Raw genomic sequence first — 27,176 nt, forward strand, 5'->3', positions numbered from 1 at the left:
ATACTTCCTAAGCTCTTTTACGTATTATTGCTTCTAAAAACATCAGATATAGACTACAAAATTTTCATATATAATGCCTAATATAATTATCTTAATGAATTTTAACAGACTGTGACCATTTAACCCAGGAAAAAAAGTATCTTCTAGTTCTCCAATTAAAAAAATTCCTCAGTTGAAGAAAAAATATACACCACTAGATTAACATAAATTAAGAATTTGTATAACCAGTAACTAGCAAAAATAGAAAAACCACCACCAGGACACTTTTGCCCAAGGCCAAATTGTTCCTCACTGTTACAGGGACACACTGAGAGAAAACCAGGATGACAAAGCACTTTTTCTTTCTTGCATGCCCATGACAAGCAGCGCAGGCTATGCCTTCTGAGGAACACAAGTACCACTCCATCTTTGCAATCCTGACTTACCACAGTGCACCAGAAACTAAGGGAGTAGCTCCACAGAACAGGCACATCCTGAGTTTCAAGCACATAAAGCTGATAAAAAGCTGTATTACCACTAAAATAAGAAAACCCAAGTTGGTTTGATTGTCACTTCAAACATTGTACCTACATTTATGCTGGGATATATGTTTATCTGGCACAGACTAAGAGAAGGGAACAGATTCAGGTTTAAATGTGGTCTTTTATTTTTATGCCAGTGCAATTTTAAATCAGATCAGTATATCAGTCCAAGAAACTGTGTAGCCACATAAATACCTATTCAATTTAAAACTATCTGATATTCAGTTTATTTTTGTAACTACATAGCTCCTTACTACCTTGAGACAAAGCTTCCACCTCTAATCATCATCAGGAAGTGGCTTGACAAAGTACCTCAGTCCATTGACTGATATAAGTCATTTTAGATATGAGAGAATTTCACCAGGTGGATTTAAAATATCAACATAAAACCAGAATTTTTCCCCTTATATAGAAGTCAGAGGGGGAAAAAAAGGAAAAACCATAACTTCTACTTGCAAGAGTTCACACACCAGGATATAAAACAATGCCCATCACAACATGGTTCTGTCATTGCTAGAATGAATTCCAGCACAGTGACAATAATGGGCAGCCTAGTGAATATGCAAATTCTAACAAAGGACTCTACTATATTTGCAATGTAAATAACAGCCAAACTTTCTTTCTCCCTTGCTCCCTCTGTGAAAACAGATGGTTCATTCAACTTTATTTTAAGAATGCTATTTTCAGAGAACCACAGCTGGATCCACTATTCAAAGTAGCATGTCTGGCTCACATTTCTATGCTCTAATATAATTACCCTTTTATATCATGAAATTACACAATATTCATTTAAGTCTGTATTGAGAAAATCTATGAGTGCATTTAGGATATAAATTACAAGATCAGGAGAAGAATCTGGCAACAGAATGACTCCATTGAAAACAATTCTCTGTGTGTAGTAAACATAATAGCATCTGACATTTGAATGATGGTGGAGGAAAATCTAGCAGACTGACATTAAAAAATTAAAGGCTACATGATTACTGATGAATAACCTTAATGTTTTTCCTCCTACTCTATACGTGTTTAAAACGTGCACAGCTAAGTGGCAGTATGTTTCTTCTACTCTCTTTCCAGTCAAGGACACTAAAGACATCACTGCAAAAATCTTAATTAAATAATAAATTCAATGATGGACGGAGTATAGAAGTATTAAAGTGTATGTTATCCATGATCCATCTAAATTTACAATCTGGATCTATGATGGAACAGTAGCTAACTTGACAGCTGTTTCACCATTTGTGTTTTAAGCAACTGTACCTATTGTATGATAGGGACAGAGATGAGGATCTGCTCTGGTAAGAGGAAAACACTGACAATGCAAATTACCTGCAGAACAACATTCTTATTGGCTCAAAAATTAAACCTTTTGAGTGATACTTCACAATGAGCTAATGTTGAGAGTTGACATAAAGTTTCAGCATAAAAATATCAATTTTAGTAACTATACTATGTAGTGAAAAGAAGGCCTTAAAGTTCAAAAGATTCAACTGTTAGGTTCTAGGCTGGAGCCCACAGCTTAAGTTGTAATACCTAACAGATGAGCAGGCACATTTATCAACAGCCAACTGTGACTCACTCTCTTGTGCAACTCTTAGCTGAACACGTATCCCTAAAATGTGTGGCCTTAGCAAAGGTTAACATCCTTAAAAGCAGTGTGCCGTTCTGTGTTCTACCAGAACTTATTTTTGCTTACAAGAGAACAGCAATGTTTCTCTAGGTCCCTGTTTCCAGTGTTGTGATCCCAACAGCATAGATGTAATGTGAATACCTCAGTGGAGGCTTTCCCAGTAAATCTGCTATGCATGGATAATGGGCTCATGAGGTCCCTGGAAGGATATGATACAGATTCAGCAAGCTGTCTTGCGCTAACAAGACCATCTTTTTGTCAGACTACATTAAGTTCACCCTAATTACCACAATTACTTGAAAATAAGTAAATTAAACTGACTATACTTACCATGATGGATAATACCATTCTCTAATAAAGCTTGGCCAAGATGAACACCTTCTTCAGATTTGTGTATCTCTCCAATTTCCAACAGCCAGGACACAAATTCACTGAAATAAAAACAGATACATAAAACCAGCTTTACATGTCATACCCTCAGATCTACTGCATTTCCATCTCTGTTACTAGTGTTTCTAACTAGTCTAGTGAATTATTCTTAAGCTTAATGATCTTCAAATTATCATACTACCCTTATTTTGATGTAAACACATATGGATTCCCATGAGGTGTCTTCTCTTTTCTGTTCAGAAGTTTTTCATGCATAAAGTTTACCTGGCACATAGTGAAGACTTTCCACATTTTCCAGGATTCCCTAAACCAGCATAGCTACATTTGACCAGAAAGACCAATAAAAGGTAATTCCAGGCACACCTACTGCACCTGGCCAGGCCAGATATGCCATGAAGGCAGAACATAACCACAGTATGACAGAACAGCTGGCTTGTTACTTTCAAGGTGTGTCAGACAAGACATCCTGAGCACGCACCCAAAGTATGTACTTCATGTGCAGGAAATGCCTGCCTTATATCACAATAAAGCTGATGTAGTTCAGTGACATTGAATTTATAGCACCTGTATGTTACAAATCAAAAGAAAAGTGTAATGAGGTAGTGCAACCTTCACATTCATAGATTTTAACTGGCACCCAGGGACCAGCAGAACTGTTCTTCAAAAGGGTAAACTCCAAATGCAGCAAAGCAAAACAGCAATTTGATGCTAGGTTTAAAAGGCTCCTCACCATGGGTGTATTCTTTACCTGCTTCTGACAACTTCACTGAGCAAACATGATCCAAACACAACTCAATCATTAATCTTAATCCTGGTTTCCATTATGCCACTTTTGATGGCATATAAGAATCTCCCACATTTCGTTTTCACTTTCGAACCCAGTGGTATCCCCCTTACAACTCAGTCATGTAAAACTCACTGTACTTTATAATGATGCTTTTCATACTTAACCCTCTTACAGTCAGATGAAGTAAGTGATAACCTCTGTGTCCCCCAAACGATTGGTTTTCATATACACATTTTTGGGGTATCTATTTCTTTCTCTTTCACTCAGTCTTAAGCCATAGGTATAATATGGCATAATAAAGATCCTTCTGATTACACAGGTAAATTTTTAAACACAAACCTTATTTAATAACTCTGTTCCTGACATTCAAGGAAGAGAAGGATAGGTGCAGTTATAGAGACAGATTTTTTTAAGTGGAAGAAATAATAAATAAATTTTACAGTCTAAGCTATTCACTACAGAGACAAAATGTATTAAACAAGTTCAGAATCATTTCTTTAAAGAAACTAATTCACTGACACACGTCCATATTTTCATCATGCCTTTACAGCCTTGTCTCTTTAATAGAAGTACTTTGCAATGCAATACAAATATATATTCATAATTTTCAGGCAGACTAATTTACATTTTGGCTAAACTCTGTGGGATGGATAAGCCTAACAGACATTATAAAGGAAGTGTGGTTTCTGCAGAATCCCAAAGAAGATTTAAAATATGTTTTCATATGGTAAAAATTCATGCTACGAAATGCATATAATACCTTCCAAGAAAGCATTTTGGGAAAGTGGTTAATTTCCTCTTTCTGTCTTTGATGAGATTCCCTTGTTTGCACATCATTTTGTACAGTCTTTCTCCTTGCTCAGAGATCATCACCCAAGTGTCCTGTTCCATGCCCAGTTTTAAACCTGCCAAAAATGCATTAAAATTTTAGGAAGTGATATTGCCATTGTATTTCAGTATCTTCCCCAAAATGTAGAAACAATACCAATATTTTACATACAAAAATAAGTAAAGTAACTGGTTTACATTATTTTTCTAACAATCAAATTCAACCAAGAACATCTGATCCTCATAAAGCATAACCAAAAGGTATTTTTAAATTCCTCATAATGCAGTTAAACTGTTAGTCATTTGACATCACCACTGATTTTTTAGTAACAAATACTAATGTTATGATTTTCAGATTTCAGTATATGAACACTTACTAGGGAGTAGTAATGTCTTCACAAGTTTAAAATAAAGGCCTCTTGATTTTGCTTGTAATGTGTGATAATAAAAATGTCTTCAGTTAAAGGAATTTTTTCCAATTTTCCAATTAACAATAACTATTAGTTTCACATAGGATTAATTCACCCCTTTTCCACAAAAGCATATACATGACTTGATTTCTATTTGCTTCAGAATTTTTTCAACAACAAAAAGCCATCAAGGGTTTTATTTCAGTATTTCTTACTGGTTTATATTTTTCCTGTTTCTTCCTGAAAAAATCATTATGTTTTATGAATAACAGATGAACAAGTTTTTGTTGAATTTTGCACCCTACGACCATTCACAGAAGCTTGTGTTCAAGAAATACCACAGACTTTCATATTCCAGATGCTTTCTCAATAAGCAGTTGTTAATTCTGGACAGAACCACACATTTCTGGAATGACTTGTGTACATGTTCTCAGTTTATGTTCAGATTTTCATAAATTTTAAAATATAATTGCACATATAACTGTACAGGTGATGAGTGGTGTCCCTCACTGCTCTGTCTTGGGGCTGTTGCCCTTCAGTATCTTCATCCATGACACACACAGTGGGATCAGGTACACCCTCAGCAAGTTTGCAGATGACATCAAACTGAGGGCTGCAGCTGACAAAACAGAAGGATAGCATGCCATCCAGAGGGACCTGGACAAACTTGAGAAGTGGGACATAGGAACCCCATGAAGTTCAACAAGTCCAAGTGCAAGGTGTCGCACTGGGGCCAGGGCATTCACAGGCACGAGTAGAGACTGGGAGAAGAAGTCATTGAGAGCAGCCCTACAGAGAAGGGCTATGAGTTCTCATAGATGAAAAGCTGAATATGAGCTGGCAGCATCCTGGGCTGCATCACAGCAATGTGGCCAGCAAGTCAAGGAAGGTGATTCTGTCCCTCTCTCAGGAGACCCTAGCTGGACTATTGCATCCAGCTCTGTGGTCATCAGCACATGGACCTGTTAGAGCAGGTCCAGAGTAGTGCCACAAAAAATTATCAGAGGGGTGGAACACCTCTCCTGTGAAGACAGACAGAAAGCTTGGGCTGTTCAGCCTGGAAAAGAGAAGACTTCATGAAGACCTTTTTGTGGCCTTCTAGTCCTTAAGGGGGGGTTGTAAAAAAGAGGGAGAGCAACTTTTTGTTTTGGCAGTCAGTGATAGGACAAGAGGAAACAGTTTTAAACAATAAGATTAGATGTTAGAAAAAAATTCTTTACTCAGAGGGTGGTAAAGCACTGGAATGGGTTGGTTGCCCAAAGAAGCTGTGGAAGCCCCATCCCTGGAAGTATTCAAGGCCAGGTGGGATGGGGCCTTGAACAACCTGATCTAGTGTAAGGTGAATTGGAACTAGTTGATCCTTAAGGTCCCCTTCTACCCAAGCCATCCTGTGATAATCTATCAGAGTAACAGTCTGCTACTTCTTCAATTCTGAAAACACAGCCCGAAAAATTGTGTCTTTCATAAGAAATAGCTAACAATGGTACTGGACACAGAATCAGAAGTGTCTCTCATTATCCATGAACCACATAGTGGTGATGTCACACAAACAAATAAAACTTGATGTACTCCTGGGAAAAGAAAACTTTATAGGATGTTGATGCTTTTATTTCCACTGACTGTTTGAATCAGGTTATCATAGGATCATCAGTCTTAAAGATGATTACCTTTTAAATAAATTTCTAACTTGCTAAGTGCCTCAGGTGTTTACAGGAAAGCTGCCAAACTGACAGAAAAACTTATGCAAAATTTTCCAATTCAGCTTGATTTCTCCTAGCAAGAAAATACAGTCTATGTAGTGGTCATAGTTCATGATTGAATTATGAAAGCTGAAAACCCTGCTAAATTACTTCATTCAGTGCGTTCTCTACTTTTGACTCCATTTCTACTACTTGGATTCCAAATACAAGTACAGATTTTCTTTCTCTACATTCATTGAATTTGAGTCTTCCAACTCATTTTGGTTTTGAAGATTCTGTGTTGCAACTTGAATCTTCTGTGGGCCCCAAACCCTCTCCTCTTTGTTTCATGGTTGTCTCCTTGGTGGCATCAGAAGTTGAAAATTTCCACAAGTCACAGGATGCTAAAATCCAAAGACATGTCTTGGCTTTTGGATGGCTACCTCAAACCTCAGGCTTGCCAAGATTTAGCTCAAATTCATTTCTACTACCAGCTGCTCTATTTATTAGTGTGAAACAGTAAGAATTCATCAACACAAAGTATTCCTACTTACTCTTTGTGTTTCTTGCCTGAGCTACCATGAGCCTAAGAGAGCCAAGAAACGTAACATGGAAGTGGGATTTACTGAAAAGTTTTTAGTCAGTTCCAGACAAGGTCCTATACAGAAGCAGACAAACCTGGGTTTTGTGGTTTTTAACACCATCTCTACCACATTGCTTTCTCATTTGTTATTTTAAAAATGTTGATGTTTTAGAACATCTTTTTAGCTTTTCTGTTATTAATTCCTGATGAGACTTAATTAGCCAGTGCTCAGACACCCCGTTTGAAACTCTCATCCTACCACAGATGTTCTACAAGCACCTGGTACTGAACTGTAAAACTCCAAAGAAAACATTGCTGGTCTCCATTCACAACAGAGACACAAAAAATAACAGCTATTGCAACTGGCAATGGAAAAATCTACACAAATTAGGAAAAGACTCACAGAACTAAATACAATGTCATATTTTCCTTCAAAATCAAGGCTCCAAATAACATTACTAATGAGGATATTTTAGCTTGCAAATGAAATTAGCTCCAGAAAATGATGATGCTCATCTTTCTCTGATTCTGCTTTGTGCTGGGTTCAACTTGAACTGTGAAGTTATTTGTGGTCACATTTGAGATCAGGATTATATTTTATCCAAGTATTCTTCCACCTTAATTCAAAATTACAGTGGTTAGCCAATAGTGATTTCTTACTTTCTTGGGTAGAGGAGAATACATCAAAGATGGAGTTGTGAGTATGTTCTGCACCATTTCACTTTGGATCATCTGTATTAAAATACAACACTGAAAACCTGCTTGTTTCAGTGATTCAAATAGCCAGTCACAAAGGGAATCAATGCATAAAAATCACGAGGCATTTAAGACAGACCATCAGATACCACAAACCATAGTATTACACAGGCCTTATTTATGAAAATTTATACTGGTTGAGGATAAGCTATAAAATCACAGGTTAAATCATCTTCCCATTTCCTAAACAGCATTTACTACCAGCATACATAACTCAAGGCAGTATCTCCTTCCTCGTACAAGTTTGATTTATTTTTCCCAAGCTGGCATTCATAAATCTTCAACTGAACCTGACAACACAAGTTTGCCTACCAGCTGGTTTTCTTTATATCTCAACAGAAAATTACAGCATGGCTTTCTGGCAAAGCAACACAAGGAAGTTTATTAACCTACCTTTTCTTCTCTCTCGCTCTTTCAAAATAGCTTCCAGCCATTCTTGCTTCTCTTCAGGGGTTTTTGCCATGCATACAAACCATTTATTCTTTGCTGTGTTGTGGATCTTCCAGCCATTAATAACAGTGTGGCCACTGCTGTGGTAGTCAGCTGAGAAGAGATAAAATGGCTTAAAGAGCAACAGTTTTTTTAAAAAGTAATAGTTGTTAGAATTACTAAGAACTCTTATCATTACACATAAAGCCAGAAAATACAGACAAATAAAAACTAATTTGAAGTTATCTATGCCACTTGTGAACTATGTTACAACTTAATAAATTGTAATTTTCACTTTTAGTAAATAATGTCCTTTGGAAAATGTAACAGAGAGTTGCATAGCATATGGAAGAGGTATAAACTCGACATTAAAACAAGCAAAGTCCTATTAAAATAACAGATACGAGTACTTGGAATACTTTTATTCTTGTTAAACTGTAATAAATAGTTCCTTAAACAATCAGCATTTTGGTTGCACAATAAGTTGTTCAGAGCAGCTGCGCTGATTGAATGATTTACTATTAAGTTTTAAAAAGGACTAAATATACAGGGGGAAAATGCAATTTTAATTTGACAAGTAGTCAAATCACGTACGTTTGATGTATCTTTACTGGTTACCCAAATAAATAAATATCTGCACTTACCAGTTTAAACAAACTGAAATATAATACAAGATGTTCTTTGATTAAAAGGAAAAGTATTAACCAAATGCATAATTTTTGAAATGTTACTAACAACCCTACATTCAGTGCGTACATTATAGGAGAGATAACAATTGTTGATGTTCTTAGGTATCTTGAACTTCTAACTCTTAACAAGTAAAAATAACTATGCTATAAAACTCAAAATTTTATTACTTACTACGTATTACTTTTATAAGATTCTATTTTAATATGCTAGTCCATAAATCCTATCCAGAAATTCCAAAACTAATACCCCTATCTATCCTTCACTAAGATTACTTGCATTTCCTGGGCAAAAACTTGGGAGACAAAGGCTTTATGATAACTTTTTTTTTTTTTGCATAAAATACAGACTGAAAAACTAGAGCTAGCAACTACCATACCAAGTGTTTAGAAAAATCAAAGGTCAACGTTTTCTCACCACAAACTTTCATTAAGAGGCAAGAAAGTCCTAGGGCTAGTCCTGAAATACTATAATAACAACAAAGCTTTTTGTTTTGTAAATACTTTTCATAATTCAGTTCTACATTGTATGATGAGATGGGATTTTCTGAAACTGAAACCCTTGTTGAAATGCTTGCTAAGATTTATCATAAATCTCAGCAGACATGCTAATATGCTTTCAATAACTTTGCATTTTAATTAGATGGAAAGCAGCCAAGCTTTACTGCGCTGGGAAATGTCAGGAACTACTAGAAAACCATGATACTGATGGCTAATTTCTAAACCAACAAAACTTTCTAGTACTCAAAGTATGTAAGAAAGTGCAAGCAAATCCATGACAGAGGAAAAAATGAAGTAAGGTATTTTTAGAACATCATGTTTATACCACTTACCTTTCATCATATTTTTATTTGCATAGCCTATGCATAATATCCTCTTTTCCATTAAAAACATTGTTTCTTGAAAACTACCCATCATACTATTCAAGCACTCTCAGAAAATCAGAGTCAAAAGTCAAGGACAAGAAATAAACCTCAGACAGCAGGTCTCTCTGACAGGAGCACCACTGGAGGAAGGAAGATTAAGGTCCTTTTGCTTATTTATTAAGTTAGAGGTGAATACATATAAAAATACAGGTTCATAGTCTCTGTTGCTGTATATCATCACAAGACATATTATGTAGGGAAATAATATGATCTCCGATACACTGAACTGTAGCAATTAAAAATGTGGCAAAAAAAATAAAATCAAAAAATGATGGCTCAGACTAACAAATTGATTAAATCTTCCCATTTTACTGTGGACAAAAGTTCAGTGTCAATTTGGTAGTTTAATCCAGAAAAAAATGGCTCATAAAGACTCTTGAATATCTTAAGGTAGGGGTGACTTTAAACATGCAGCTTCCTTGGCCTCTGAAGATCTGTAACTGCAGGGCCAAGAGCACTGGCAGTTTAACCACATTTATCTCATGCTGCTACAAACTCACTGAATTATGTGAAAAGCCCAATCACCAAGCTAGGTACCATGACTGCCTTATGCATACAGAGAGCAAGTTCAGGTGGAGGAAAATGTGTAGCTGACACCCAATTTTCCACTACTAACCCACTCCTGTGATGACCACTTTGACTTCAGTCTCTGCCTTTAACCACAACACCCCTGCTTTCACTTTTGCTTTTCATGCTCCCCATGACTACAATCCTCCAAGGCTCCCATGAGCAACCTGTTCTCCCCAGTGCACCCATGCCTGTAGTCAAGAACATTTCAGACTTACACCATTATCCCATCTAAACTCCTACCTTCTTTGGACTGGCTATTGGACAAAGTTGGCCAAGAGCTGCAAACGTGCTCACTGGGAGAAGCCAGGAGATGTGTGTGCTCTGACTAACCAGTGGCACAGCACACATGTGTACTCTGCACATCAAGGCAATCACAGCTGCCAGTCAGGCTAAACAAATAATTTGCAACCCTTACATAATGGTTACAGAAGGAAGAGGAACGTGAGGCTTCAGTCGCTCCATGCAAAGTTTGAACAACCATGATCACCAAATTATTAAGCCTACAACTTCCCAAGAAAATGTGATGAAAGATGACATAATCTTTTAACATTACTTGGTAATATGTTAAAGCTTGTGATTTGAACCGCAACGTATTTTCACCAGTAAGACAGGTGGCCCTCAAGACAACTGGCCTCTGGAGCTGGTGGACAGGGAGAGGGAGCTGAATACCCCTCCTGTATTCCAGGAGGAAATAGTGACCGACTTACTGAGCCAGCTGGATCCTAACAAGTCTATGGGACCAGACGGGATCCATCCCAGGGTGATGAAGGAGCTGGCAGAAGAGCTTGCCAAACCGCTCTCCATCATCTTCCAACAGTCCTGGCTCTCTGAGGAGGTCCCAGATGATTGGAGGTTGGCCAATGTCACCCCAATCCACAGAAAGGGCTGCAAGCAGGACCCTGGCAACTACAGGCCTGTCAGCCTGACCTCCGTGCCTGGCAGGGTTATGGAGCAGTTCATCCTGAGTGCAATCACACAGCACCTTCAGGGTGGACAAGGGATTAGACCCAGCCAGCATGGGTTTAGGAGGGGCAGGTCCTGTCTGACCAACCTGATCTCTTTCTATGATCAGGTGACCCACCTGGTGGATGAGGGGAAGGCTGTGGATGTGGTCTATCTGGACTTCAGCAAGGCCTTTGACACTGTCTCCCATAATATACTCCTGAAAAAGCTGGTAGCCCATGGCCTGGACAAGTGTACCCTCTCCTGGATTAAGAGCTGGCTGGAGGGTCAGACCCAGAGAGTGCTTGTGAACGGAGCTGCATCCAGCTGGCGGCCAGTCACCAGTGGTGTTCCCCAGGGGTCTGTATTGGGTCCAGTCCTGTTCAACATCTTTATTGATGATTTAGATGAGGGGATTGAGTCCATCATCAGCAAATTTGCTGATGACACCAAGTTGGGAGGGAGTGTCGACCTGCTGGAAGGCAGGAGGGCTCTGCAGAGGGTTCTGGATAGACTTGAGAGATGGGCTGATTCCAATGGGATGAAGTTCAACAAGGCCAAGTGCTGGGTCCTGCACTTTGGCCACAACAACCCCCTGCAGCGCTACAGGGTGGGGACAGAGTGGCTGCAGAGCAGCCAGGCAGAAAGGGACCTTGGAGTACTAATTGACAGGAAGCTCAACATGAGTCAACAGTGTGCCCAGGTGGCCAAGAAGGCCAATGGGATCCTGTCCTGTATCAAAAATAGCGTGACCAGCAGGACCAGGGAAGTGATCCTTCCCCTGTACTCTGCATTGGTGAGGCCACACCTTGAGTACTGTGTTCAGTTCTGGGCCCCTCAGTTCAGAAAGGATATTGAGGTGCTGGAGCGGGTCCAGAGAAGAGCAACAAGGCTGGTGAAGGGACTGGAGCACAAGTCCTATGGGAAGAGGCTGAGGGAGCTGGGGTTGTTTAGCCTGGAGAAGAGGAGGCTCAGAGGTGACCTCATCACTGTCTATAACTACCTGAAGGGAAGTTATAGCCAGGTGGGGGCTGGTGTCTTCTCCCAGGCACTCAGCAATAGGACAAGGGGGCATGGGCTTAAGCTCTGCCAGGGGAAATTTAAGTTGGAGATCAGAAAAAAATTCTTTCCAGAGAGAGTAATCAGGCATTGGAATGGGCTGCCCAGAGAGGTGGTGGATTCACCATCCCTAGAGATTTTTAAACACAGATTGGATGTGGCGCTGGGTGCCATGATCTAGTAAATGGACTAGAGTTGGACCAAGGGTTGGACGTGATGATCTTGGAGGTCTTTTCCAACCCAATCGATTCTATGATTCTATGATTCTATTCAAAATTCAAGGCTCAAACATTTCAGTGATGCATAAGAAGCAATTTTTTACAGCCATTTACAATAGAATTGTCTTTTTCCCTTATAAAATAAACAGAAATCTCTGTATTGAAGTACTTGTAAGTTTTCCAGACTTGTGGTTCTTAGGAGCATTAGTGCCCAGAAAGGCAAGGAAAGTAGTTGCTGCACAATATCAGCTGCTGTTCTCCTATGTCTACTTTTTGATGTAGTTTCTAGTTACCATTATGATGTTATAATTTTTCCTGTATCATGCCTCATTTTAAGACAACAGGGGACAGAACTAATATACTATAAGCAATCATCAATCTGGTATTTCCCAAGTCTCAAGTGCTTTCTTCATAAACTAAATAGCATTCATTTAATGGCTGGTGAATGCCTTAAGAAATTTATTTTGCTTTCAAAACTGAATTTTAAGAACTGCTACAGAAAAAAGAATAGCATTACCATATATCCATCTTTCTAATACTTGCAAATGGCAGTGTAGCTACAATGTTTTAAGATCACAAATACTCTACCCTGATAAGTAATATGCATTCCACTTTAATCAGTGCAATTAAGAAAAAGCAGAGTGCTTCATGATGCTGAAAAAAAAAAAAAAGCTTACTCCAAACTGTACTGTTCAGCCAAGGCCTAATTTCATCAAAGAAAAATTACTTTTCAGAAAAAGCTTTGTTAATTTCTGTAGGCATGTCATTAGCATGATAATAAACCACACTGGGAATCTGTTTTCCTATTTCTATGCTTCTACCTACAAACAGCAAAGAGTACATTCCTTCATCTATCAATGCTGAGAGCAAATGCCCTGTTTCCTAGAGCCCTAGTATACATATAGCACCTTATATAAAGTGAGCAGAGGATCCCCAAATCTACAGTAAAGAACGGTGGAACTATCACCCAGACCCAATAGTCTGTATGTCTATAAAGGTATGAAAATACAAGCACTTCACACAGAGCTTCCTCTCTAAATTAAGAATCACAGAAAGAGATAAGTAACAGATTATTATGGAGAATAAAATAATACCAAAAAAGCACATGCAAAGGTAATGTGAATGAGGCTCATACAATCATATTGCTACACTTGGGAATGCTGTGAGACAAAAAGAAAGCAGCAGAATAGTACTGGGTTACAGTTCAAATGTAGATGACTACTGGGAATGAGAAACAAGGCATCTGGGTGCAACAAATGAGAACAGTAAAGAAAGCGCAGCAGAGGAAGGTTAAAGAAGGGCATCATGATCTGAGTGAAAGAAAAAATATCAGTGTAAAGAGAGGGAATACGCAAGTACCAGAAGGAAAGAGAACAGCAGAGGGGGTTATATGAAAAGGAGGAGGGGGTGACAAGAAAAGGGTAGAGAGGTGTCAAAGTGTCGCCTTTCAGGGAAATAACACAAACACTTCCAAATTTCAAAAAGAACAACAGAAAGGAGAGATGAAACAGCAGTAATTACATGGAAAAAATATTTTAGGATATTGGACAAACTGCAATCGAGAAAGCATAAAATGTGGTGAAAAAAAAAAAAGAATAAACATAGAATCCAACAATGAGTTGGAAGGGACCTTAAAGATCACCCAGTCCAGTCCCCCCATAATAAGCAGGGACATATTCAGCTAGATCAGATTGTTCAGAGACCAGTCCAACCTGATCATGAACATTTCCAGGGACTGAGCATCCATTGCCTCCAGTAAGTTAGAAATCAAAATAACCGAATCACTCACTGACTTCTTAGAAGTGTGGAAAGGAGTACAGATTTTGGAAATAACGTATATATAAAAGTGACAAGATTTGATATGACGCAGGAGAACAAGTGGGAAGGAAGCATGACAGCCATCAGGACTGTGTGCAAGGCTATAGGAAATGGGGACAGTAGCAAAATTTCCTGTGGCTGGTGGAAATTAGAGCACTGGTGTCTGGAGTGTAGAGGATGGCTATTTGTGCTTAGCCAGATTATATTTGAAGATTCACTGAGGAAGAAAGCAGATAGGCAGGAAGGAAAATGGTCAGAGTGAAAGATAAAGGACTGGATCACTAGAACAAGTAAATGACAGGTAGGACAGATTTGAAAAATACAGGATAGTCATAGAAAGAAGATCTAAGAAATATTTTCTAAAGCCAACTCTAAAAAATGTGGCAAGATGTTGGTGGGAATCAGTGAAACAATAGTTACAGAACTCTTTGAATATTCATCAGCAAGAAGATGGTGGGTAGAAGCCTCTGGGGCCACAGTAACATCAAGAGTTACAAGCAAAGAGATGCGTCTTAGAAAGTGACACAACGCAAACAGGGAAATTGTCTTTTATATCTAAAGCATATATAACAAAGATGAAAGAAAACAAATGAAAGAAGGTCAAGTAACACATGACATGAAAGACTGAAACAATCAACTCCCTTTTTTGCATAAACGAAACACTGGGATTTTATACAAATAAAGCTACAAACCAGCCAGGAATACAGGCCAGAATAGGGGAAGAGCAGGATATAGATTATTGCATAAATTATATTCAAATGAACAAGGCTTGAAAAAAATCACTACAATAGTTCAAAATCACTAGCTAAATCAGTGGGCCTGGTGAAGGACATAGCCCAAAACAGATGTCAAGGAGTTCTTACAAAAAATATCTGGTAAGCAAAGACAATGAATCAAGTGTTACACCATAGTGCTCTACCTTATGTTGAGCATTTTCCAAGTTTATTACCAAGACCTTAAATGGTTCAGTAATAACGCTGTTCATGAAACAAGAAGCATTACAAAAGCTTTGGGGAACAAGATGCAAACTCTGAATGCATAATAAATTGTAGAAATGGTAAGATAAAATTCAGTACAGAAAGAAAGCAATTAATAGGACTTATTCTCAGACCCTAACACAGTATAAAATATAATGGGATAGGCACCACTGCTGCACAGAAAGCTCTGCTGTGGTATTCTGGAACACAAACTAGAAAAGTGAAAAATAATGCTCTCAGAAAAGCCAAACAATCCAAGGATTACAAGTAGACATCCCACACTGCAGCACTACAGTAATTACTCTGTCCTACTTAGCACAAGCGAAGTTTCAGGTCTAGACACTTCAGTTATGAATTGTGAATGTTTTTTAAGGTAATTTCTTTATAAAAGTGAGGGTCAATGACAAAAGATGGAAGCAAACTGAATGCAAAAAAATCTCCAAAAGGCAAAGGTAAAAAAAAAAAACAAACATCACACGCAAAAGACTTTAAAATAAGAGATGAAAGAGAGAAACAATAGTTTTCTAATAAACTAATTACTTGCAATAACAACAGTCAATTTGATCTCCAAGCCAAGTCAGTTTTACTGTCTATCCAGCAGAACAAGTGAGAGAACGATTTTCAAAAAAAAAGAACTCAAGATTAGAAAAAAAACAATTTTAAAGAAATATTAAATTCCTATGAAGCTTACTCATGCTGTGCCATCATTACCATTAATGCTCAGTTTTAGAACAAAATTACATTAAGAAATGCTTTGAATCCATAGCAGAGGTAGGAAAAACTTAACACTATTTTATAATATCAAGGGAAATCATACATAATTCCCAAAAATTTCCTCCAGGCTTACATATCTGCATTGCCACCACAAGTTTCACTTTTTTTTTTTCCAGTTTTACATTAGGAGACCCCAAATGTTTCAGGTTTTATTCATTATTTGTTAAAAAAAAAATCAAAAATTTTTAAGCTCAAAGGTTCAACTCAAGTTTCTAAACCAAAAATTGACGTGTGTAGAAATACTTTGTTTTTTCACTTTATTAATGTATGTCATGAAAATTTCAAGGAACCATATGGACTAAATCACTAAAGATATTTTTAAAAAAAACTTCTTATGCTACAATTTCAGCATTTATAGTGTTTTAGGTTCCATTCCAACAGAGGTAAGTTTTACATTTCCTTTCATAAATATACCACATACCTAGGGATAAGTTCCTTAAGAGTGCTGTAATGCTGTAAAGTGAAGTTAAATATGCTATTTCAGCTGCGTAATATACATCACCTTATTTTACTGCTCTGTTCATGTTAATATAAAATAGTTATCTATGATCAACCAGCTAATAGTGGATTACATTGCTGTCATGTATTCAAAAGCAGCAGAATCTTTATATGAATAGACAGTGCTTTTTAAAGTGGCATCTTACTCTTTCTTTCTAGATACAAGGAGCACACTCCATTCTCACAGAAATCATCAAACTGCATTTGATTTCAGTACTTCATAAGACTGCTCTGTAAATGAGAAACACAAATATACTCACCTGTTCCATCATCAACATTCTCTACTTCCATCACTTCTGTGTTTATTCTGCCCCGAAACAGGTAACGGTGGCCATCTGTAGAGGCTTTGCTGTTCTTCAATCGCCTGACCAAGGAAGGAGCAGATGTAAGCATGTCATCCACCACCTTCTACATTTCTGCACTGCTACCCAAACATGTAGCATTTAAAGACCACTGTAAGAATCACAATGCATTTATACATGTGCAATTGAACTCTGGAAACCATCGCTGAATGGGACACTGCTGGTGGTAATGCAAAGATACTACTGCTGAGAAGAGCAAGTTGCCAAATGTTGGCTGAATGATGAGAGTTCATCAGGAAAGCCTCACTCTAAAAGCTCTGTTCCAACACTTTGGTTTCAATACACCACTATCTACCATCAAAGACAAAATACTGCATTGGGGGAACCTTTCCTCCTAATTGATATAGTCTCGTTATGCCAATCTAGAAATTCAGCACAAGAAAATGAAACAAGAACATCTTTGAACATAAATCTTGACCTACATACATTAATCTTAGAAATGGGGTTTATGTATGGAAGAATGAAGATATTTTTCCTATCTAACACAAGGGTTAACCAAGATTGGTTTTTAAGAATTGCTGAAATTTTGTGGTGGTTTCACTGCAGTGTATTCCAAAGCACTTTGTGTTGCTCTAAGTCTGTTTCCAGTGAAGTCAAGGCCTTTAAGAGAACCACAATTCTAGACAGCTTTTCCCAACTCAAATAAGCCAAGCATTATTTTCTGCCCATTTTTGTCTAGAATGATAATTAATATTGTGTATCAAACAAAGGTCAGCTCTTAAGAATTAATGATCACCCGAATTCTGACCTTCACTCACTCCAAAAAGGAACTCGTCTTCATAAAATTACCTGCCTCTCAATCATTACTTCATTACTGTCTAATGAGTAATTCTACTATACCATAAATCTCTTATTAAAAAACTGAATACTAGAATAAAAAAACTAAACAAACCAAAAAAGCAAAACCAGCAGCAAGCATAAATGATTCTGCATTCATATAAAATGTTTCCAAAGTGTAGTTCTCATAGGACAGCATGATTAGGTCTACTGTGAGAAGAATGTATTATTTTTGAAAGTAACCATTTACCTGTGCTTTTTTTTGCAGTAGACCAAGAGGTTATCAAAAAGAAAAAATATCCTCTCTTGGATATTTCCTGCTGAAATTTTCAGTAGTAGTCCACTCCGCAGCATTTCTGTGCATGTGTCTGTGATGTTAGACCCCTAAAATTAATTGGAAATAGATTATTTTTTTATTCTGTGAGAACTGAAGTACTCTGCATCAGTTAAGGAAAAGTTTCTTACACAAACTCACAACCACAACAAAACTCTGGAAACACTAAGAATAAAACTCATGGTAATTTATTGTATTGTAATTGCATAATAATTTCTAGTGATGCTTAACACCATCTTTGTATTCATGCACTGTGGCAGGGGTGTGGGTCTTTTTGAATAAATACAGTTTAATCACCAAAGGTTTCCAAATTATATTACATCTGTGAAGAGATCTCTCCTGCAATTCAGGCCAACTTTATCCACTAACTCAACCTCAGTAATTTTACTCAGAAATGTCTGAAAGTGGGACTTTACAAAACATCATCTATGCCATGACGATCTTGGAAGCTGAAGCAACCTGAGACCTGAAGATCATTAACAGTATATACTTCCACACTAGACTAAGCTAAACACAAAATCAAAGAAAAAAAAGCAAACTTAAATTTGGGAAAGGCTAATAGTCGCATGTACAGCTAGGACTATCTACTGTAATTCCTCCTAACAGACTCTGAAGATATCAGAATTTTGCTAAGCTTTACATGTTTGGGATGAAACTTCCCATGACTCATTTTTCCTTCAAGACAGATAATGCTTCCCTGTGAAAGAAGGCAGGCATTTTCATAAAAGTTCATGAAAGAGAAGGAACTTTTAAAAAGGTAAACATTTTCCCCAAAATATTTATATGAAAAATTTATGGTGCTTCTATGTCTTATAACAAGAAATTTATCTCCCAAGACAGCCTACCTTGAATTCAGAGGTGTATTTTGCTAGTCTGAAAACATCCATGCTCTTGTGGGACAGAGCTGCTGTCCATGTACTGTATGCACCCACACATGCAATTCTATTGATAATTATGCATGCTGGCTGCATCAAGCATACCCTCATCATTTGAGGAGTTTCCTGGCTTCAGGCAGTCAACAGTCACCTTGGAAAAGCTACAAAAGCCAGGACTTCCCTGTCATCTACACATGCTCTGAATGCTCTATGCATGCAATAGCTGTAGTTACTTCCTCTTCTTGATCTAACCACAGTAGTCCAAAGAAAAATGGATTCAAATAAGAGCCAAGAAGCAATCACACATTCTGGTCTCACAGCTCTTCATCGTACTGCTCATCCTTCGCATGTCACAGCTGTGAATACTGAGCAATCACTCAGACTGTTCTAAGGGGAATGCAGCCTGTTTACAGAGATGATAAGGAAGAATTGCACAACCACCACACTGCAATACAATTCAGGTCTCCAAGTAAAGCAGCTTCAGTATTTCTATAAACTAACCATTTCTGTTTCCATTTAGAATCAAACATGCAAAAAATTTATGTCATTTATAGCCACTCCGGCATATTTCCCTTCCTAAGACAGCATGAGTACCAGAAACTAGCATATTAATTTTACAGTTTTACTTGAATCAAACACTGAAACACCTTAAAAGCATACTCAACAATATAAATTAATCAAAAATGAGGACTGCACATAATGCTTGCTGACCACAATTACAGAAAAGCAGGTAATTGTTTTTTCATTCTATTTCATTGCTTTTGTGTATTAAAAAGAGTAAATAATATCTTACTAAGAGTTTCAAATTTGCTGAAATAATTCTTACTAGTAATTTGCATTTTAAGAGGCTGTGTAGTTTTTAAAGGGTTTTGGTTTGTTTTTACAGAAAACTTGCTGAAAAATGGTATTGTTTTGTAAGGAAGTCAAAAAAATCAGCTTAAGGCTTCAAAAATGTACTAGCAGTTTGAGCTTTCTACAAAGGGTGTTTTTTCATAGAAGATGTTTTATAAAAACATTTTGTCTCTTATTGAAAAAAAATTCATTTTCACTGTAGAAAAATATCACCTTTTCCCAATACTTCTAGCAATATCTGCTACTGTGTCAGCATCAGTTCATAAAATAACATATTTATACATATTTTAAATGTCTATAATTCAGGCTACCTGACTTATTAAGATTCACCTCATTCACGATTCAAGGTCAATGTTGCAATATGGCAGTGTTATCTGTATCACATTACTACTCTTTGCTATTGTTTTCCTGTTAACTTTCTTCTTTTGTAATATAAACTGCTGGGTGATGAAAACAGCATTCTAGGGATACATTTTTCCCATTGGAGAACTCTTGTCCAAATACTGAACAATGTTAATGTCACTTATCAGATACCTTCTGACAAGATCATAACCCAGGCTGGTGTAGTCACAGGTCAGTGATTTTTTGCTATTGCTGTTTTATTTGCTGAAGTTCCAAAGGACAAGATAACAGGATCAGAAGTCTCATCTGGCTGTCCTACATAACACTGCTAGTGTCAGAAAAATCCCCTGTCACTCCCTTGCCTTAGTAATAATTAGAGTTTGCCTGTCCCAGACTTCAGAAGTTTGACCATGCTGATTCAGCAGCCAGCATGTTAACAGTGATAAAGGTCAGAAATTACTGAAAAATACTAACTTACTCTTCACTACTTACATATGGGCATAAGGAACAAATAAAACAGGGAAAAGGGCTAGAAAATCTGGAGTTTAGAACAGAAATATCCAGTAAAATATTACTTGATGATATGTTGGAATGGAAGGGAATAGAATACCCCATGCTACTGTCACTATGTTGGCCCATGACTCAGACTGGGTTGTTCCGCTTCCAGCTAACAACAAAAGCAACAATTTTATTTTTTATTCTCTCACTGAAACATCCACGCAAATTTTACTGACAGACTCCTTCAGCTGCTGAGCCATCCTCCAGCTGAGACAGCCACCTACACAAGTTCTGAATTCAGGCCAATAAATCTAACCACTTAGGAAATTAAGTGAGAAAGTCATTATACTCAAAATTTTCTTTCCTGAAACAGATGTTCCATCTTTTCCATGAATCTGTATTTTTATCATAATAAACACAAGCTTCATTTTATGACATTTAAGTATAGGAATTCAAGACATGCTTTGATCAGATTCTAAAAATAGTCTTTATTTTTTTCCCTTTCCTTCTAGTTGGGGCCAAGCAATGTGCTAAGCATTTCCTTCTGGAAGGAAATCTCCAAGAAGTTTGCCTCTTTATTTTGGGCAATGCAGAAAACCAGATGTTTATTTAATTAAATCCACTCTCAAACATTGCATTCAGAGATTTTTTTTGTAGTTGTTGGGAATCATTCATAATACTGTTAGCTCTTCTACATGATCTGAAATTCATACCATTTCAGGGAGTAACCTTATGCTGTGTCTTAAAACAATGAGCATATGAAGATCAAGGCAAATTTGCCAGATTGCACACCCTGTGGTTGCCATATGATAAAGTCAAACCTGATCAGCTAAAATATAATAAACAACATAACTCTGCCAAAACCATACCATTTTAAGACAATGGCAGTATTTCAGAGTTCAAACACAAGTGAAATTCTAAAATGAAACCTTTGAGAAGGGGAAAAAAAAAGCAAAAACACCAGGGTTGGTAGGAAGTTTCTGTGTAACTGTTCAGAGAATACATTCTGAACACAGAGACAATTAAGTCTTTGTTTCACATCCTTATGTCCATATTGCTACCCTTCCTACTTTATTTTTAACCTTGCATTAACATATTTCCAAAAGCAAACATATTTACAACTATATGTATACCAAGGATTCAGAAGAAACTATGCAGGAAAGTGGATTCCCTTTTCATGGATTGAGGTTTGAGCACAGCAAGTTCTTAACCAATTTATATGACTAATAATGCACTGAGTTAATAATACTGCAACTTTGTACTTGAGCGTGTTCATTGAGATAGATTTAACAAGTATCCATGACTCAGGCACTGGAAGCAAGTAGAAGAATTTTAATCACTAGAGTGCAGTAGAAAACTTAATTGAAAAGTTTGAAATAATGGGAGTAAAGTAGGGATAAGCGATATGCATTTTTTAACACATTTCCTTTCTATAAAATATTCAGCAATGTAAGCACTTAACTTGCTATTGCTTATATTATGAAGTTATCACACAAGCACATCCAATGCATTTTAACATTCAGATACACCAACCTTTTCAAGTTACTGCTCATGACAGCAAGTTCAAGTTAATTGCAATAAGAAACTTATTTTCAGCTAGTCTAAACAAGGAGCTGTTAAGTGAGGTCAACTAGACCACCTCTCAATTACAACATTTAGAGTTTTATCTTAGTCCTTTCTTTTTCAAAATCCTAAAAACAATACCATGGCATGACTACACACTGTCTGTCATTTGTCTTGAATTTTTTTATTTTATTGCAGATTCAGGATCACAACTAAATGCAGAAATATTTGTCTGAATACAGAGCAGCAATTAAATAGTTTCTGTACTTGCTGAAATTCCTTTTCATGAGGCACAGTGAATTTTAGTGAAATTTCATAGTGACCATCCTGTACCAAAAGATTACATTGCCTTGAAATCCAGCATGAGATGATTTGCCAGAAATGGAAGTGTAGTTCTTGAAAATGCTGCTACACAAGAAAAGAAAAAAAAATCCCTTAAGTGAAACATTTCAAATCACATAACACACTGAAGAAACATGAAGTTTGACTAGAGTAAAATCAGTTGCCTAATCCACGTTTAAAATCAACCAAATTTTCCCACACTACTCAAAAAGGTTTGCCTAAGACCACTGATCAGGAGATTTCACAGGGAGCAGATAGGAAATCATTCTGCAGTGTCATGGGCAGTATTTGGGGGGGGGTGTGGGGGGGGGTGGTGTCTTTGTTCAGGTCTATACTCCTTTCAGATAGTGGCTTGTTCTGTTGAATCCTTTGGGATGGCAGCAAATAAACCCACTGCTTCAGAAGCAGAGCACATCCATAGGCACAGCGAAGTTAAGAAATAGCAGATGTAGTGAGCAGTACATGTAGAGAAAAGATACAGTTGTATAGAAACTATTCCTTGTTTCTTCTTTTTCATCTATTACTATGAATACCTACTTAAAAGTTGACTCTTCTAGTCAATATTCTAATTTTATTTGTCAGACTTCTTTGTGAACTCCATCAGTTAAAATTCATCCAGGTCCATCTCAAGGCTTTCTCTGATTCAGTACTCCATCAGTCTCTGTTTCTTTTCTCTGAACTACACAAAGACCATTTCTCACTGTATAGACTAAGACCTGGTGTTTCAGCTACTAAACTATCACGCAACAAATAAATTTTTCTTGCTACATTTCCCAGCCTGAAAGCCTTCCACAAAGCTTAAAGAGATAAAAACCTGTTCCTCTAGTTCTTAAGCAGCTTTCTTAAGAAGAGAACTAGCATATTTGAGCAAAGTACTCAAAAAAGCAAAGAATTACTTTCACATTGAAATCTGACTCTTAAAAAACCTGTGTATTTTTTATGTCAGTTTTGGATCTGTTTACATTGCTTGCTTTGTATTTCTTTTACTGGAACTTCACTTATGTTTTCCTCCCACACCAGTGCATATAGATCAGACATTTCAATACAAAACACCTAAGACAACTTAAAGATACACTCTCATCTGCACCTTTATGAACCATTTACACTGCTCAGAATAATAGAAAATGAAGATTTTAGTGCTACAACTATTTGATCTTGTTTTCTTTGGGAGAGTGGGTCTTCTGTTTACTACTGAAAATTCTAACTCAGACTTATTTTGCAAAGACTTTAGTTCACAAAACTGTTGGAGCATTAAAGTTCTTCCATTTGCAAACTCTTAAAAAAAAAAGTCTTACACAGACTCTAGTGAACACATTTACATTAGTTTAGCTCGCCCAGTAGTAAGGGACTACCTACAAGCTGACAAAAATTTATGGACTCAGCTTAACCAATACTAAATAATCAAAAAATTTTCAACTAGACAGAGTGCTGCTACACAGGTATAGACAGAAGTAAAATAAGACCAGCAGTTAAATTAGGATAGATAGATATGTATGAGTGCACACCTCCATGTTCATGTAGATGATTGATATTCCAAGACACTCTTTCCTGGAAGTCTGTTATTTTATACAGCAGTGCTCAGTCATGGACAACACTTCATTTACACAGTAGATCTCAAGTAAAGGCCACAATTTCACACAACTGAGGAGCTGATAGCACCTCAGGATCACAAAAACAGTGCAATACATCCTTGTTGAAAACTCCTACTCCCTTCTCAACACACAAAGCAACAAATCTTATAATAGTACCTCCCATCCTTCAACATGAGACTGCCATTCTTCCAAAAATTCTAATTTTTCCATTTGTCTTTTTGCTTCATTTATGTTGGAACAGACAGCTTTCATGGCCTGAAGGGCTTCCGTTAGGGCTGCATAGTCAGTGTGCTTCCTTGGAGTTCTCTTCAGTAATTCCTATTTTGACATTAAAAAAAAAAAAAGAAGGGGGGAGGGGAGAAGGAAGCAGAGAAGAGAAAAAGAAACCTATCTTTGATCTCTAAATGTACATTACAGGAGACTTAAATCAACCAGCATACAAAATCAAAAAGTAGCCAGACTTCTCTTTTACTAGTGGGAAAAGTAATAAACCCTCTAGCATTGTGTCCAGGTAGGACACTAAAACTCAACAGTAAATAATTACTAACAATAAATAATCATCATGACTTAGGAAGAACTTTGCATTTCAGCTACTTTCTGCTCCAACAACATTTCTTCATGATGAGCTTTGAGTTTTAGGAGTGTTTTTGTTTGGTTTTATATTCCACAGAATGGAACTGTTCAACAGCAAGGAAAACAATTCTGCTTAAAAAAATGTTAGTTTACTCATGTCAAAATTAACACCTGCCTTTCCTGCAACTCAGGGCAAAAAGTCCCATTCCTTTAGCTCCATACTATTGTTTAATCTAGTGCAACACATCAAAGCACTGAAAACCAACCACAGATGGTTGTTTGTGCTGGCAACCATACTGATAAATAAAAGTGGAGTTGCCAGCATTCATTTGTGATTTCAAGCTACCAACTACTCATTTATAGCTGGACTGAGTAAGGACAGCCCTCAGTGCATACCCTGACAGATGTGCGGGTAACACTTTTCTGAAGCCCTAACTCTCCTGCTGCCACACCCTGTATTTAAGTTTATTCAACATAAATATAATCATTTCATTCCCCCCTAGAGTAATTCATTAGTCATTTTCCCCTATTTTGTCTGTAGAATCTTCATTCAAAAAATAGAGCAGAAAAATAATTTTAAAATAGACCAAGAGAACTGTAAAGCTGCAGATATCTGAGATGACTCATAACTCATTACAATTTTTATATTCTTTGATTTATTTTTAAAACCTTTATTTTAACATATTTGGGTTTAGATTTTTTTTATGTCATATAACTTCACAACTGGCAATCTTTCAGCTCTAAACTCACACATGCGTTGTCAAAAATACTCTCTAATAATCATGTCTCCAGTAGCTTCTAGAACAGAATCTGCTCTGGCTTTCCTCTCACGGTTTCTTACAAAAAATATTTTTCATTTAGAGTTTGTTGATGATAAATTTGAACCAACAAGGCATGTCAGCATATCACCAACAAACTTTGCTATCCTAAGCATCTTAAGCAAGGGCATGGTCAAATCCAGCTGAAATTAGACTCATTAAACTCTCTCAAACAGCTCACTTCTGTTCAATGATGGAGAGGCAACCTTACAACTAGATGCAGAATTGAGCTAATCATCCTGATCCAGCCAAACTCCTCAGTTCTTTCAATACTGATGTCAGAAGACTTGCCACTAGCTCTAATGAGAACAAGTCTTGGTCCAGTACCTTAATAAAGAGATAAATCACTGTGTAGAGAGATTATTCCTGGAGTTCAGAAACATGCTTAGCAACGGGTTTTATACAGGAAGTATAAAGTTCTAAAGAAAAATCTTGTAAGTACCTTCAAAAGAAGGGGATACTTGCATATTCTCTGTATTGGCGTTACTAGGTATCCCTCCAACGGTACATCTGTGTTCTTGCGTCCTCCAAGAAGCATGCAATTCTGGAGTGTGAACAGTTGCACAGATTATTGAAAAATCCCAAGAAAATTAACAGAAATAAGGATATGTGTATACAGCAATACTGGCTAAACTATACACAAATGACATGCTTATCTCTAAGGAAGGAGGTTTGCAAGACTGTCAAAAGTACAGGCTTGAACACATGCACAGGTGGATACATTGACTGATCATATATGACAAGGAAGTCACAATATTATGCAGCCATCTCATCTTGGTACATTCTTCATCCAGTTTGATGAAGAGAAGGTGATTTTTTTAAGTTTAAAAATAAAAGACAGCTTTCAACAAACAAAAAGAAAAATAATTCAGGGTGATGATAATAGGTGGTGTTTCTAAAATGTGTTTGCAATATTAAATAGCATCAAAGATGGTTTGAAGGTTTAAGGCAGCCATCTTAATATACACCTCTAAAAAACACATTCTGCTTTCATGCTTCTGTATTTAAAAGTCATGGGCAAAAGACTATTAAAGTCAACAAGACATCTGATTATGGAAGCAGAGAGTAAAGAATATATTGGTTGGAAGCATCCATGAAAAAGCAGCGGAGAGAGAAAAAAGAATAAGGGCTTTTTGGGATAGGAAAACATGCATGGGACATCACAGCAAGTATTTGGAATTGCTGGAATTACAGTGTAAGTACATAAAGACCTAGAGTAATGATGACAATTATTTTATGGAGACATCAGAAGGAATTGTGATGCAATGGTATGAGATAATCTACAGCTTCAAAGAGCAAGTTGTCTAAACTGAGGACACTAAACAAAAGCAGTCTAAGACAGCCAGATGGTATGTTGACACAGGCCACAAATCAGGATGCAGACACATTGTTGATGGAACAGAGGCTACACAACTGGGTGGCTGCTTCAGACAGCACATAACACAAACACTCTATAACAAGTACTGCTATGGGGATCTCCACATCCACCCATAAGTCTCTGCTTCGTAGACATGGTTAGCCAGATTTTGTCTTATCCTAAAGGATGCTTTACCCTAAAGGATCTCACTTAACCTGCTAACACAAAACCTTTACTGATAAAGACCAAGCAAGATAATGTCAACACAGACTATGGGTTTATATGGCAACTGTAGCTATATTCAAAGGCTCAAAAGTCTGTTCTCAGCTCGTAATTGTTTATAAATAACCACATATCTAATTACCTGAATTGCTCTGTCTGGCTAGAAGGCTTTGACTGTAACTTCAAAT

The 27,176-nt window shown here is 37.1% G+C and overlaps 1 protein-coding gene across 4 annotated transcripts in view; it reads right to left on the bottom strand.

Moving 5' to 3' along the window:
• PREX2 (phosphatidylinositol-3,4,5-trisphosphate dependent Rac exchange factor 2) overlaps positions 1-27,176 on the bottom strand; it is a 180,054-nt gene that overhangs the window by 96,739 nt on the left and 56,139 nt on the right. For all 4 annotated transcript variants that reach the window (XM_071554395.1, XM_071554396.1, XM_071554394.1 and 1 more), the window contains exons 5-11: positions 25,852-25,953; positions 24,175-24,336; positions 17,871-18,004; positions 16,742-16,845; positions 7,978-8,127; positions 4,089-4,233; positions 2,482-2,582 (exon numbers count right to left, since the gene is read on the bottom strand). In XM_071554395.1, the coding sequence (XP_071410496.1) occupies positions 2,482-2,582; positions 4,089-4,233; positions 7,978-8,127; positions 16,742-16,845; positions 17,871-18,004; positions 24,175-24,336; positions 25,852-25,953 (898 nt within the window). The remainder of the gene's footprint in view (positions 1-2,481; positions 2,583-4,088; positions 4,234-7,977; positions 8,128-16,741; positions 16,846-17,870; positions 18,005-24,174; positions 24,337-25,851; positions 25,954-27,176) is intronic.

Source organism: Pithys albifrons, chromosome 4, assembly GCF_047495875.1.
Source record: "Pithys albifrons albifrons isolate INPA30051 chromosome 4, PitAlb_v1, whole genome shotgun sequence".
Lineage (NCBI taxonomy): Eukaryota > Metazoa > Chordata > Aves > Passeriformes > Thamnophilidae > Pithys > Pithys albifrons.